The following is a 17044-nucleotide window of genomic DNA, read 5'->3' as shown; positions in this document are numbered from 1 at the left end:
CACATTCTAAAAACCACCAGTAACAATATTAATCTGTGGTGAAGGACATGTGGTTGAACATATATTTTCACATGAATAATCTACTTTTGTTATAAATTTAGTCAAAAAAATTCTAATGTATATTCTCATATCTCTCAATATGATTAAAATATTGCATCTAGTGCATTTCTCAAAGAAATATCTATTCCATGATCGAATAGAACCATCTGCAGCTTTATACTGTATGGTATTTGAATTTCAGTAATATTTATGATTTTTAATTTTTAAGTTTTGTTAATATGGAGGATAGAGGACATATTTTCATTTAAATACACACTATTTTATTTTTTTTAATAAGATATAAAACTAATTTTAATAATTTTATATTTAAATTTTTTTTTTTAATTAAGAAATCTTACTTGGGTAAGGCAGTAGATGTTAATGTAATAAAATTTGCACAATCTTGTGAGTGGATGATTGAAAATGTAAAATTTTTCATTCTAGATGCAGTCAAATGTATGCCGGCTGCAGCAATATCAGCTTTATTTTCTAATAAATCCTTTAAAGCACGCTTAGCAGAATCACCCCTGAAATTAATTATAAATACTATATTAACTGAGTTACTTTATTGTCTAAAGAAATGCTAATGCTGGAAGAGGGAAAACAAATTTATGATAATTTCAAGAGAGAATTTATGTGAGCTAATCTGACAGATTTGTGAAATATTAATAAAGTAATAGGAATTGATATACCACCAACTGAATTAATGTGTTATCTAAGAAAGGTACATCTGAATAGATTGGAAACATTAAAATGCAAACTTTATCATTATAAAGAAAAGTGTTTTCAGATTTCAATAAAAGTACATTATTATTATATTGAAGAAAAGAACAACAGATAACTGCAATTATTTCACTATCAGTTTAACATCACATGCTCCCAAATTACTAACTAAATTAACTATGATGAATACAATATACATTTTATATTTGAAAGAAATAAAATAAAAACTGATCTATTAAAAATCATTTTGAATGGTAATCTCAAATAAAAATGTTTTTTTCTGCTTCAATAAGTATTTTTAATGGTGTAAAACATAGTCATTGTAAACTAATCTTAGTAAATCTAGTTTTTATTTGAATATACACTAATTTTTTTTCTCTAATGAATTAATTCACCACATATGCTTGTATATGGGAATATTACTGCTTCGTTGAATATTCTAAGTAAAAAGTTCTATATGAAGTGACTGTTTACTAAAGTAGTAATACTCATATAGTAATGCCCATAAGGGCATCACAGTTGATGAGTAAAAGGCAAAACCTTGCATCAACCAGCCCATGCAACAAAAAAAAGTAACTATTGTAAATATTTTCACACCAGATTACTAATAAATGATAATAAAACGATGATAGATAAACTTAAAATAATTTAGGTCTAACCAGTAAAGTTAAATAAAACAAAACTAAACAATTTAAAATAAGCCTAAAGAAAACTTAAGAAATCTAAACAAAAAATAAACAAAATATCAAAGTAAAAAGATCGATAAACTTAGGATCAAAGTACTGCATTGATAAACTCTTTGTCATTTTATAATGTTAAAAAATAGAAAAGCTGATCAATTCTCTTGACAAACTGCCCCATTTTTTCTCAATCTGCAATGAATAAAATCAGTATATAGAGACAACATTAAAATGACTTTCTTTGGAATGCACCTTTTTTCCTTCCTTTTATGTCTCCTTTAAAAATATTTGTGTGAAATTAAATTCCACATATGAAATGAAGGAAAACAAAATTAAAAATTTTTATGTTAATTAGGAAAAAATAATAGGAAATTATAGAGTAGACATTAAAAAAAAAAATTACAAACAGCATTGGTATACATAAAAACTGAAACCAGCCTTGGCATAATAAATAGAATATTTTTAATAAATAAAAAACAGGATATATAAATATATTCTAGATAATTAAAATCCTTTAGCAAATTAAATTAATGAGATGACAAAGAATATAATGAACAAATAATAATGGTAATGATGAAAAATTAAACACATATGCAATAAATTTAGAAAAAAATATAAATATAATAATAATATTAAAGGCCATATTGTAAAACAACTGTAGACATGTTATAAACTATTCATATATAAATAAAATTATAAATGCATATGATAAAAATATTTATAAAATAAAACAAACTTAACTCTTTTTCATAAACACGTGAACAAAATAGAATAATTTAAAATGGATTGTAGCCATCCAGCTACTTTTTAATGTGGAATATTTTAATTTATAACCACCAAATCAATAATTTAAAAGCATTCTTATTAAAGCACTTCATGTTTTTAGGTGCTTGAATACTGGCACCTTCAATGTTGGTGGCCATAATTTAATTTAAAACTTATCTATTTATTATTTTGTTTCCACATTAGTTTCTAAAATTGTTTTAAATCCTATTAATTTTCTCATATTGTAGTAAGAATTGCAGATGAATTTACATGTTTAGTAATAACTAAAGTTATTACTGAAAATGGCAAGTAACACTATTTTCTTGCTTATGGCATTTCCATTTTATATAGTGAATACTCTTAAAGAAAGTAACTCTTTTTATTTAGTGGGTGGGTTCTTTACATATATCATAGCTGGTAATATAAACTGAAGTAAGATAATAAATACCCCAAAACAATGGTACCCCTTTCTGTTGTGAAATAATGGTTTATGTACAGTGCTTCAATTGAACAGGGTAGATGCAATCATTAACAAGCAAATAAGGTAATTATCAAGGTTACCCTTTAGGTAATCATGGTTATGTATTAGAATATACATGTGAATATTTGGACTCTGTTGGTAAGAGGAATTCAGGTTGTAAGTTTTTATTTTAGGAAACTTGATGCTGTACTCAAGTACTCTTTAATTTCTAGAGAAAAAGACATTTTGTTGCAGCTTGTTTTCAATAAAAAGCCAATTATCAGTAATCAAACAATTATTGGTATACACTGACCATCATGCGGTTCTTCCACTGAATAAAAAATGTCCTAGTTTCTTTAAAGATTGAATTCCCGCTACCTAGAAAGGTTCTTGAACTATATTCTCTGGATGGAGCTGTATGTCTTGTACTGTGATCCCTCTGTGGTAAATCATCCTTTTCCATCATCCATTCTTTTCTTTTCACCTGTTAGAGTGTTTGGCTGTAGGTTATATATTGTTAAATTCTTGCAAATATAGAGGGACATGAAAGGCTGGTGATACATTCTTGTTAAGATTTGCCATAGTGTGACTGCCTGTGCATCTGCGAATGCTCAATAAACCTAATGGCTTAGGTAACTAAATGTTGCCTGTATTTTATTCATAGCATATGCATCCTGTATTAAAAACATAAGTGACATGATCTAAATAAGAATGTAATGGCCAGTGCATTTATTGAACATCTTGTTAGCAAAAGGATGCCATTTCAATGGAAGATAAAGTTTTGGGAACAGGGAATAATTACACAGAGAGATTTTGAAATAAGAATGGATAATTGATCACATACACTTGCTTTTGGGCCCAGAATTTCTTAGACAACTTTTGCTCAGTGAGCAATGCATTGTGGAAAAGGACCCACTACAATATATAAGCTGAAAATTCTCCCTTCGCCAACTACAATGTCTTATTATACACAATAAATGTATTAAATACACTTATTAATTTATATATATTATATATATATATATATATATATTATTATTATTATTATTACTATTATTATGCTTTTACGGCCAACATGGGACCACTTAAGTCAATTTTAGTTGGATCTTTTCTGAGAAAAGCGTGTTATTTTACTCTTCCGAGCTGCCCAGTATTTCTTCATCCGTTCAGATCTTGCTTTCTTTTCTTCATCCGTAAACACCCTCTTTGTTGTATTTTGTCGTTTGTCTGTCTTTTGTTTAAATCTAATGCTTTTGTCTTTTAGGTTGTAATTTTTCCAGTTTTATTCTGTAGGTCAGTCAGGGAAATTCCCAATTCTTTCATATCTTCTCTAATTTCTTTGATCCATCCTACTTCTAGCTTTTGGAACCAGAGCTTTTCAATGATATTTCTTGACAGTCTTGTTTCCGGTGTCCTTATGAGATGACCAAAGAAAGAGATTCTTTTTTTCCGCATAGTATCAGTAACAGGTTCTATTTCTCGATATACCACCTCATTTGGCACAATCCACCATTGGCCTTCTTTTTGGTGTTTTTTATTGATACACGTTCTGACAATTCTCCTCTCTATTTTCAGAATTTTTTCCATTCGGTTTTTCTGAGTTATTTTGAAAAGGGTCTCGCTTCCGTAGGTGACTTCTGGCTGTACTACAGTTTTATAATGTTTAAGTTTTGTTTTAGCAGAAAGGCATTTTTTGTTATATGTTGACCAAGTTAATTTTTGGGATTTAATCATTTTATTTGTCCTGTTTTGCCATGTCACTTTTTCATTTAAATTATAAGTTATTATTTCCCCTAGATATGTAAATCGTTTTACTATTTTAATTTTCTGATTGTTTACCGTAATGTGCTCTATTACCAGAGGATCTATGGCGATTAGTTCAGTTTTTTCGAAAGAGATATGAAGCCCTATCTTTTGTGCTAGGTTTTGAAGGCTCATGATTTGTGTTTTGGCTTCTTGAATATTATTTGCTAAAAGAGCGAGGTCATCTGCAAATCCTAGGCAATTTAGTGTGATGGAGTTTTTCTTAGTACCCATTTTTATATTTTTGGGATTTATTTCATACCATTTTCTCATGACAAATTCGAGGGCGCAGTTAAAAAGGAGTGGTGAGAGGCCGTCTCCTTGCTTCAATCCAGTTTTTATGTAGAAGGGGAGAGAGTTCACCTCTGAATTTCACTCTGGACTGGGTATTGGTTAAAGTTAATTTTATCATGTTTACAAGTTTAGGGTGAAGGCCCAGGTTTCTCAGAATATTCAGCATGGATGGTCGGTGTATACAATCATAGGCCCTTTTAAAGTCGACGAAGGTGATTATTAGTTGTTTTTTCCGTCTTTTATATAAGTCCATCATAAGTTTTAGGGATATTATTTGCTCCGGGCAACCTCTCCATGGCCTAAATCCCCCTTGGTATTCCCCAAGTTCCAGTTCAAGTTCATCTTTGCATTGGTTGTATATGATTCTCGACAGGATTTTGTATGTGCAATCCAGGAGAGATATGCCTCTGTAGTTTTCTGGATTAGTTTTATCCCCTTTTTTATGTAATGGATGAATGAGGGCTGTGGTCCAGTGTTCTGGAAGTTTTTCTTCGTTCCATATTTTCACGAGGCATAGATGTAGGGAAGTTTTGACTGAATAAACTGATGAGTGTTTCCAGAGTTCTGCGAAAAGCTGGTCTTCTCCGCTTGCTTTGTAGTTTTTTATTTCATTTAAGGCTGCGAGAACTTCTTGAATTGTTGGTGGGTTGATATTTACCGGTGAAGTTTTAACTGGAGTTTCAGTGTCAATCTCAAAAAGCTCTGGGGAGTCGTCACAGTTGAGGAGTCTATTGAAGGTTTCTGCCAAAATTTCAGCATTTTCTTTATTGGTGTGGGCCATATTTCCTTTTTTTCCTCTTTCCTTTTTTGCCGGGTTAAGTTAGAGAATTAATGTTGTGAGTGGCATGTAGTTTATTTACTTTTGTTTTATCCTCAATTTTGAAGTTGTGTTGTTTCCAAACGCTCCGATTCATTGTTATCTTTTAAGCAGCTGCCCACCGGATCCGAGTGCAGCCTTCTCTGGTATTTACCAGACGGTGGATTTTTTCTTAAAAGACCTTCCATATTTGACTTTCAAAGGCAAGTCAGCCTTGGGTGGGAATAAATTCCCGAGTTACAACTATGGATGTGATCCAGAGAGGTGATTCCGGTTTAGTTCACCAGTAGAAATCTCCACGTTTCTAACTGGTTATCCAGACGAACCAACGTGGAGGCGCAAACCGATTTTCTTAATTGAGATTTTAAGTATGGAGAAAGTTTAAATCGGTTCCGGAATAATTTCGTCCATATATATATATATATATAGATATATTGTATTTTTGTCCTTGTTTTTATTTAATTTATTTTACTTTAACTACAAATAAATACTAAGAGCATAAAAATATTTATTTTGATTTACCATAATGGAGAAACTGTTACCTTTAAAGTGTTGCTAAATCTTCATCGCTGAAATTGTCTTTGCTTGTACATGAATAATCATTGTTTTTATCACTACTTTCTCATAAAATGATAAATTCTTCTTCCAACATCATCAACTAAATGTTCTTTATCAAACTATTCATCTTCTAGTTTTTTTATATTCTCACATATCAGTGACCATTCTCCTCTGTTATATTAGAAATTCTTTTTTCACACTGCATAATCATGGCATTTAACTTGAATGTGGCATTTCTTTGGGTCACATAAACTTTTATGTTGGTCCACATCATTTCGATGGGGTTTAAATCCGAATGGTATAGTGGCAGGTGAATGACTGTGTGACCGTGAGCTTCCAAAAGGTGATCCAAAATATATGTACCAAGGTCTTATGCCTTGGTTGGTGCAGCTTAATTAGTTTGTAAAGTTCCAGTCTCAACATTTTAGGACAAAATGGTATTTACTTCTCCATAACCAAGATACCATTTCTGATTTCTTAAGTTTTGTGGTAGGTGCCTTATCAAGTAGATTAATATAGTACGTAGCATTATCCAGCATTACAACTGATCGCTGGGGTAGATTTGGACATAGTTTGTTTTTCACCCATTTCATGAAATTTTCAAAGTTCATGTTGTGATAATCCCTATTGATGTGCTATGTTTCCATATCAGCAGAGTGTTGTTTATGAATCCCATTTTCACCACCACCATGCACGATTATTGGTCGGTCTTTTTTTTATATATGACAATGTATGCCGTGATCAGAATTGTCTGACCATGTTTTGTTTGAGATATGAGAAGATAAAATGTATATTTCATCTGCATAAACAATGGAACATTGTTTTTCTTCTTTGTAATGTTTAATACATCTTAAATAACGAATTCTTTGTTCTTGTATTTCTCCATTTTCGATGAGAATATTTCTATTATTTTTGGTTTAACTCCATTGAAATACTAAAGATTTCAAAATTTTCCTGATGCTCTATACCCTGCCCTAAAAACTAATAACCTCTTTCAGTTAATTACAAATAAACTCCCAGATGGGGAGTCTTATTCTTTATGACTTTGGGGGTTGGCATCCCCACAGGCCTAGCCGCCTCGCAGCTTTTTTCCCTCTACACACAGAGCTGCAGAATACATTACACTATACACATACACTACACAAATTTCAATATTTACCCTTACTCAAGTACACAACAACACTCTATACTATTTCTTCTTTCAATTATACTCAGTGATGTTGTGACACCTTACAAAACGCAACCGTAACCCAAGGTGAAAACGATTTGATTGTGGAGCTCCACAATACACTAAATTTCACCAAGGGAGTGAATGATCTTCTGCTGTGACTTGGCTGATATTGATTTATCAGAAATATCTGAAGAGCTGTCACCGCAGACTGTTTCATCTGTGTAGAGGTTCATGAGAATGGTGTTGATGTGCCATCATTCTCACCTATCTTAATCTTCTCTGCTCATCTGTTCCTGAGTGTATAAAAATTGGCTACCTATCTGTCCGTGTGCACCCGTATATACCAAACCCAAGATGCTGCTTTCGGTGCCAGGTCACAACAAAGATAATTCGGTCTTTTTGAAGCCAGGTCACGCACAAAGGAACAGGTTTGTGCATTTTGTGGCTATACAGACCATGATGATAACACATCATCTTGTTATCATGTGTTATGATGATGATAACACATCATCTACTTCAGCAAAGTGCTGAAGTAGAAAACTGTGTTAATTGTAAAGGTCCACACTCAGCTAGGTCTCGGGAATGCCCCCTCTCTATAAGAAAGAAAAAGCTATTTTAAAAATCTGTTCAGACCAGAAAATTTCCTTTCCTGAGGTTCGTCGAGAATATAAAACATCCCTCAACATGAGGAATCCAATGCAACTAGGTATTAGTTTTGTACAAGATCTCTCTAACAAAGTACAGAAAGAGAATAAATGCGCATTGTGCAAAGAATTAACAATAATGGTACAGGCCTTGTCAGACCAAGAAAAATCGCTCAGATCTGCTGTTACAGCAATAAGTACAAGCAAGAAGGTTCTTACTCCTGCTAAAAAGTCAGAAAGTGGTTCAGGAAAGCCAATTCAAACAATCCACCACCAAAGAAAATTCCCGCTGCACCAACAACACGGGAAACTACCAAGATCCCTTTGAGGGGATCTACTAAAAGGCTCGTCGCCTAGTACGGTATCTCCGGCCTCCCGAGCTTCCAAGTCCTCACCAAGGATATGGAGGCCAAAGAAGTGCCCGAAGAAGCGAAACACTTTTTAAAGATTATCAATAGTAAAAAGAAAAAAGGTAGCATAAACCCTTTATGCCCTAAAGCATAAAACCGAATGTCTGTGTCAAAAACGGCTACTGAGCCTAGAAACAGTTTAGCGACCAGTGTCCTAACTAGCTCCTAGAGCTAACCTAAAAGCGAGATACAATACGCCACTCGCTTGCGTGTCCACTAATATATCATATATCACTAAAATGGGTAGGCGCATCCCGTCAACTAATAAAAATATATATGACATCCTAAATTAAAGTTTATTTCGTCTAGACAGAAATTCGCTGCCACGCCTAGGTTGCTGAGTTCCAGGAAGTACCTGTCCACCTTATTAAAGCGCTTGGAGCCTTAATTGGCTGGTGGTCAGCCATATATATCTGTAGGTTAGCTTCCCACAGCAGTGCGGTATGAATCTTTTCCCTTACGTAAACTACTGATATTGGTTGAATAAAGCAACCGCATCAAGGAACTCCTACATGGTCCGATTGTGCGGCTCTCGCCACATTGACACTCCGCTTGTAAGTGGCCAATTTTCCCCATGACCTCTAAGTTCCAGGTTCTGCCCCCCCCCCCTCCCAAGAGCTGGACAGTCGAACATCATGTGTTTGTTCGACTGGACCTCCTCGCAGACGCACAGCTCATCTGCTGCCAGGTGGAGCCGAAACAAATATTGGTTTAAATTTACATGGTTGGAAAGCACTCGGGCTCCCGTTGCCCTTAAAAACGAAGGAGAGGCATACCATCCCCCCAGATCCTGCATAAATTTATACAAGGACCTACCCTTAGTCGTGGCGTGCCATTCTTGCTGCCATGCTTCCATTCCGAGGCTGTAAAGCCTCCTCCGCAGGCAGAAGATGGGCAACTGTTCAAAATTTAGAACCGGTGCACTGAGATCACCGTTCTGCTCCGGTACAGGTCCGGCTCAAAACCGCATCCCAAATACTTCGGCCTCACTGCCTCTTCGCAATTTCCACATGGCCGCCCAAACTTTCACCACTAAATCGATTGGGAGAGCCTTTCCCAATACAGTGGTACCCTCGTAGGAGGTTGTTTTAAAACCACCAGTGCATACAATTAAGGCACTCCTTAAATTTTGAATAAGTGCTCGATTTCTTTTCAACCTATGCACCCAAACAGACATCGCGTAAGAGGTCATACTTTCGAAGATACCTCGTTACACTATGCACAAATGACGGACCGACAGCCCGTATTCCTTTCGAGTAATCCTCCAAAGCTTGTGCATCACAGAGACGGCGTCCGCCGCTACTTGCCTAATGTAGTTGTTAAGCAACAACTTCTCACCAAACAAAACACCTAGGTACTTATGAATTCGAACTCGACTGATTGCACAGCCTTTATACTTAATACGGGGGTTATGACTGTATGATAATTTCTCTATACCCTTGAGAAGCATAAACTCGTCTTGGGCACAGAAATCTTTAAATTTTGAATGTCCATCCAACTCTCTGCTGTTGACAAAGCCACTTGCGTTCGGTCCTCCAGCTACGGTCTTGAGTACAATTACTAAAAACTAATAGGAGACAGTTATCGGCAAACGCGTGGGCCGTGACCCCTTCCGGGAATGTCATTCCCAAAAATCTGTCAAATACCAGATTCCACAGCAAGGGACCGAGAACGGAGCCCTGCGAGCTTCCCCTGGTGACGGACTTTTCCACAACTAGGTGCGCATCTTTAAACAGAGCCGAGCGATTAGACAAATAGTCTCTTACTACGGCCTGCAAGGCTACGGGAACATTGCGGCGTTCCAATTCATAGAGGACAGAACTCCAAAACAAGGAAGGAAATGCTGCCTCTATGTCAATAAAAATTGCCAAAACATATTTGCAGTCGGCGCTTTCCACCTCGGCAAGAGCATTTAAGATGCAATCCTCGGGCCAACCCCTTTCATGAAGCAATATTGGCCTCGATTTAGAAAACTGTTCATCTCGATGTTTTCCCAGAGCCGTTCCACAACCAGCCTTTCTAGCAACTTGCCGAGAACCGGCAAGAGGCTGATGGGCCGATAACTACTGACCTCACCAGGATCCTTTTTAGATTTTAAGAGCACCCTCACCAAAGCCACCTTCCAGCAAGCCGGAAAGTAACCCCAGCTTAGGCAGCCCGAGAACAGTGAGCTTATTGAATCCTCATAAAGGAAGAAAATCCTTTAATACTGTGTCTGTAGGAGACTCACCTCTGTCCCCAGGGTGATGTGTCTCATCGCAGATACGTCTGCAAAAGATGTAACTGTCAAACTGAAGGAAGAGGACGTGAGGGTGTAGCTTATTTCTTGAAGGACATCGTAACAGTCACCTATATTTCGCTAGCGACAAACATCCCTGCAGTCACAGTGAAGATAATTGAGCCATTCCAAATGAATATCTGCAACTTTTATCTTTCTCCAAACTCTGATAATAATGAGGATGATCTATTCAGTCTGTTTTCCCAAATTCCCATACCCTGCCTAATAATTTGGTATTTCAACACCTTTCAATGACGATAGGCCCCAAGAATGATTTTGGGGCTCACCATCTCTTTCATCCCTTCTTTCTTTCACTGTTTAGCTTCTGGAACCACCGTAAGGTATTACTTCAGATGATGAATGAGGATGATATGTATGAACATAAATGAAGTGCAGTCTTGTGCAGTCTCAGGTTCATGTTCACCCCGAGGCAGAATTTAGATTTCTGCTTACTGAACGATGGATCGTACATATTTGTAATATCTTCATCTGGTACATCTTCGTGCATCGATCTGTCTCTATGTTAAGCAACCTTATTCCCACATCTTTCTTGATGCGTTGCTTAAAACTTCTTTCGAAGCGATCATAGACCGGTTCTAATCTCAGTTTGTAATTGTGATTCGCCTCAAGAGTCAGCCACGCAAATGGGTGGTTCAGAAAGCTGACTGGATTGTGTAGAAGGATTCTTTTGGTCGGTATGACAAAAGCGGTAGCGTAATCCACCAACTTGGCAAGTTTACACAAAAATTCTCGATAGCGCCAATGAATTCATCCCTTTAACATCTGGGAATCCATGGTGGCCTGTTGTTCCTTGGTGGGATGAGGTATGCAAGCGCGCACTAAGTGATCGGCATCGGGCTTTACGTCATTCTAATCGAAAACTGATGATTAAGTCAAGTCAGGACGTTGCTCTACGTCTTCCGCAACGCGACTGCTTGCCGTCAAGTATTTAGATGTGCTAAACGGAATCCTGGGTTGAATTGCGACGAATCAATTTCTCATACAACACCATCATCTGCTGTTTGGAGAAAGTTTCATACCATGTGTGGATCGGTACAATCACCGCAGCCAATTGTACTGCAAAGTGGCGAAAACCTTGTTACCGCGCTGGTTGATATAGCGACCACATTTGGAAGGTCGTTTAGGGCTCTTTCAGTTACATCATCATACTGCCCTGAGTTTGTGAGATATAAGTTGCAAATAGAAAATATCCTGTTGGTGATTGGAGCTTCGTAAAATGAATTAAACCTACCCTTTTCTTATAATGAAATAAGGTGTGCCCTGAATAATTCTCGAGACACTTCCCCTGCAAATGATAATACCAGGCTCAGTATGTTATCACATCTGTTAGATAGTGCAACAACATCTTTTGTGTATCTAATAAAATTTTCTCTGACCAGGTATTTCCAGATTCTTGGTCAGAGGCACTGGTTATTACCATACTGAAACCTGGTAACAATAAATTGTTCCCCACATGTTATTGCCCTATCTCCTTGACCAGTACCCTGTGCAAGGTGATAGAACGAATGATATACCATCAACTAGTGTACCTTGAGAAAAACACTCTAATTGCCCAAGAACAGTGCGGTTTCAGCCAGGGTAGGTCATCTATTGATCATGTAGTTGCCCTGGAAGCTGCTATACAAAATGCCTTTTTATTTCATCAATGCCTGGTTGCTGTATTTTTCGACTTGTAAAATGCATATGACACAACATGGAGGAGAGGAATCCTAAATATATTTTTCATGAATGGGATGTACAAGGTACCTCGCATTTATCTGGTGTTTTCTCACTAGTAGTCCTTCCAAGTTTGAGTTGGAACAACAGTATCTGAAAGTTTCATACTAGAAAAGGAGTACCTCAGGGACGTGTCCTTAGTGTTACTTTGTTTGCCCCAACCATAAACAATATTAAAAATTCCATGCGAAAACCGGTTTTGTGTTCTTTATTTGTAGATGATTTTTCTATTTACGTAGCATTTAAAATGTTAGCTACTGGTGAGAAGCTGCTTCAAAACACAATAACCTGCTTAGAATTCTGGTGTAAATCTACGCATTATTTTTTTTCCCGGAAAAGGCGAAGTGCATTTGCTTTTCTCGGTAGAGGGGACATGTTGACCCTCAACTATATTTACATGATAAACCAGTTGAGACATGCACGTGGGTTAGATATCTAGGAATGTGGTTAGATCAACGTCCAACCATGACTAACTGCAAGTGGGTAACTCATTGGAAGGAGCTAAAGGTAAAATGTGTAAAAATGTTAGACATTCTGACAGTTCTATCTAATACCCATTGAGAAGGTGATTATATATGCATGTTGTGCTTCTACAGAACTCTAGTCTGTTCCTGATTAGACAGCAACTAGTGGCTTATTCGTCGGCATGGGCCACCACACTAAACATGTTTGATGCAGTCCATCATTCATTCATCCATCTTACCACGGGTGCTTTTCGCTCTAGCCCCATGGTAAGTATGCTGGTGGACAGGGGTGATCCATCTCTTTGTTATAGAAGGTAGCAAATGATATGCTCCTACGTGGCTCACATTAAAGCGCTCATCCAACCTTTGATGTGGTATTTATGATGTGGTAACAGTTTTTACTGTTGCTCCAAGTTATTACCCACTATGGTAGCCTTCTCTCATTAATTACCTGTTTTGATCTTTGTCAGTATAATAAAAAAAACACAAATCCAGTTATCTTACAAAACAAATCTCATAATATTATAAATAGCAAGAATCCTGATGTTACATGTTATACAGATGGCTCTGGAAACGTTAATTTTGTTGGTTTTGACTTTGTTATTGGCAACAAACATACATGTTTGGCCTTCCCAAGTTCACCAGTATTTTCGTTGCAGAACTGTATGCCATTAAAAAGACCTTACATATAATTAGCCTAAAATATCAACATGTACTTGTTTGCTAAGATTCCATGAGTGCCTTGGAAGTAATTAATCACTTGTACTCTAGACACCCTGTTGTCTATGAGATTCATTGTGTCATTTTGCAAATGACTAGATGTAATACAGCAGTGAGTTTCTCCTAGATCCCTAACCAAATAGGAATTTCAGGTGATGAGCGTGCAGATAATGTGGCAAAGGATCTTATTTCCAGCCTCCTTTCGCCGATCGTGTCGCCTCTAATGATTTTGTCTCTTTCCTGAAGAGGATGGTTTATAATGAATAGCAAAGTGAATGGATGCTACCATGAACAACAAATTGCCCAATTAAGAACACTGTTTCACTGAGGAGCTCCTCATGCAGACGTAATCATCAAGAGGAGATTATTATCTGCCGTTATCAGTGCTAATAGGGCACACTAGGCTCACTCATGGATATCTGATGATTTAAACAGATGCACCATATCCTTGTGGATTATTTTTTAAGCGGCATTGGATCGCAAGTTTAAGCTAGGGGCTAACATTCAAACTATTCTAGGGGATGATGAAATGGTTTTATCTTACGTTTTACAGTTTCTTAGGACCATCCGTTTATACTCAATAATTTAAATTACTGTAGTGTGTATCAGTTATTCATGCCAATTTTGAAATTTTAGTATTTTAATTGGGACATAAAATGTAATGATATATGTTTGTTTACTACAACAAACATGTTGTGGCCAGGCGATGATAATGCTAAAGTGATTTTCGCCCAGAGAGAAAATAAAAATATAAATACATTTAGCTGTAGGAAGCACTTTTTTTTTGCAAATAGTGAATGTAAACAATTCGTCTGACTAAACATTTATCAAAACTGTCTAAATTAGTAAATTTTTGGGGGGTTTGAAACAAGCATTCATCTTCTGACATCCCATTCTTTTCTTTTTTCAACAGTCGTGGCTGAAACCTCATATGCAGCAGAATATTTTCTGTACATTTTTTACAAGAATAATAAATGGTAAACCTCTCTTTCCATAAACTGATTTACGTTTCATATAATTTCCCGAGCTTGATTATAAAGAGTTTTCCCTCTCTTAAGTTTTGGCGTACAACCGTCCATAATTATTCGAAGAATACTAAAAATATGTAAGAAAATAAATATTTACTAACATTAAAATACAACTACAAAAATATTATACGCAGGATAATGCACTCAACATATGAAAAACCAAAATACAGACGAGTATAAACAAATTAATTTAACTCAGCGAACACTACTTCACGATTAAATTGTAACAGGAAGATTCTTAATGTGTTTGCATTTTATATTCAAATGTGTTACATTATTAGTAAGTGGATGATTTCATTTGGTTAGATAGCACAACAAACTCTGCTCCCCAGTCCTGCTTAAGCAGCCGACTGTTCGGTTGACTAAGACAGGGGCAAACCTCCAGCTCAGTGTATTGAATGCTTAACATAATGTATTCTACTTCTTATATATTACAGATCACTTTGATAGAAATTTGCAGTGATAGTTTGTCTCTCAGGAACAAATTTAATGGAACATTAAAAACAAATTTCCTTTGCTTTCATAGAAAGACATTTTTTTTTATTTTAAAAGACAACTTTATTTGCCTTTCGATAATCCTGATGACCTGCATTCTTTATATGTATGACCTGCAGATACTTTGATGCTGATACATGCCGTACACTCATGTATCAATGTAGGGTCACAGTGAAAATGAGTTTCTCTGCCACAGCTGCATTCAAGTCTTTTATTGCTATAAGTAGTTAGAAAAAAAGCTTCTTGCATATTGTACATAGTTAAGTCTTGGCGTATCTGACAAGTTATGTGACACAAACTAGGAAGCAACTTTGTCTAGCCTAACCCACTGGGTTGATCTAGTGGTGAACTCATCTTCCTAAATCAGCTGATTTGGAAGTCGAGAGTTCCAGCATTCAAGTCCTAGTAAAACCAGTTATTTTTACATGGATTTGAATACTAGATCGTGGATACTGGTGTTCTTTGGTGGTTGGGTTTCAATTAACCACACATCTCAGGAATGGTCGAACTGAGAATGTACAAGACTACACTTCATTTACACTCATACATATCATCCTCATTCATCCTCTGAAGAATTATCTAAACGGTAGTTACCAGAGGCTAAACAGGAAAAAACTTTGTCTAGCCTAGGTTCTTGTTAACACCAAAATCATCTATGATTGTTATTACAGTTGAACATTTTTTGAATCTGTTTTCTTACTTTTTCAATGAGTTTCTTGTTACAAACAGAAAATAGAAGTTCAGACCTACCTTCATTTTCAATGGTCTTTTTTATTACTTTTGAAATGTACAAATCACCTGAGTATCTTTTACAAGATAAATACACATCATGTTTCTTTATCAGCTGCAACATCTTACATGCATTTTTCCTGAGATTAAAAGAATCCAATATTAATTTATTCCACAGTACTGTGACAATGATTTTCCATTACCTACTTGCATGGTGCCACCTTCTTGACTTACTTAGCACAAGACAATGTAATGTTGTCAGACTGGAGATTCATTTTGTCCACTGAATTTTACATAATGCTTACTAGGTTGCATTGGTGTCTTGATCTGTAAAATCTGGCCCATTGTTTAATTGTTATACTGTAAGTGAACATTATTACATAAGTGTTAGTGTGTGAATACTACATATTCATATTCATACATTGTATATTCATTAAAAAATTAGTGAAGGCTAACATAACATCAAATGTTGGTCAGGTCCTTTCACTTCTAAAAAGTGAAAGGACCTGACCAACCAAAAAACACTTGACCAAAAAGATTTTCCATTGGCACAGTAAAGTTGATTTTTTCATCAAGAATAAATTAGCAATACAACATTAAGCAACAGATTATTATAAAAACATTAAAGTTTGGGAAATGCACATTTACAACTTATCATTCTCTTATAATTTTGGTAAATTACCATTTCATGTTATTTAACTATAAAGACTCATGCAAATAAAGTTTAACTGAAAAATAAATACCCTGAATCTTTAGATTCTATTATTGTTAAAGTGAAGTTTAGAATCTCTCCTACAAAACGTAGAAGTCTTATCTCATTACCATCCCATGTTGTCACACGATCTTCATAGTCTAATATCATCTGATCTCTCCTGTAAAATAAATTATTTGAAAAAATATACTTAAATCATTTGATTAATGCTATAAGGTAGATATATTTGAGTCATTTTTACAATCAATCAATCAGTAAGAATGCAATCTGCTATGAGACACAGAGAAAATTGATCATTTTGATATTTCAGTAGCCATTTGTGTTATTAATATTATTATAACATGTTATGCTAATACATTTTTTCTCTTAAACAAGATATGCACTGACAGATAGTAAAATACTTTATTTCAATTTTCCAGGTAAACCAATCCAACTATGTCAGAGTGTAGGTATGTATGTGCACATGTAGATTTCTGGACAAATGTAGTGATACTGAATGTCAGCTCGTTATTTTAAG

At 35.6% G+C, this 17044-nt stretch overlaps 1 protein-coding gene across 1 annotated transcript in view; it reads right to left on the bottom strand.

The window, feature by feature from the left end:
- The window catches only part of LOC142317965 (ionotropic receptor 21a-like), a 66113-nt gene that overhangs the window by 28416 nt on the left and 20653 nt on the right, over nt 1-17044 (bottom strand). Inside the window, 2 exon segments of the mRNA XM_075354497.1 lie at nt 399-566; nt 16559-16687. Coding sequence (XP_075210612.1) covers nt 399-566; nt 16559-16687 — 297 coding nt within the window.

Source organism: Lycorma delicatula, chromosome 1 (assembly GCF_047948215.1).
Source record: "Lycorma delicatula isolate Av1 chromosome 1, ASM4794821v1, whole genome shotgun sequence".
Taxonomy (NCBI): domain Eukaryota; kingdom Metazoa; phylum Arthropoda; class Insecta; order Hemiptera; family Fulgoridae; genus Lycorma; species Lycorma delicatula.
This window is presented reverse-complemented; position numbering and strand designations above follow the sequence as displayed.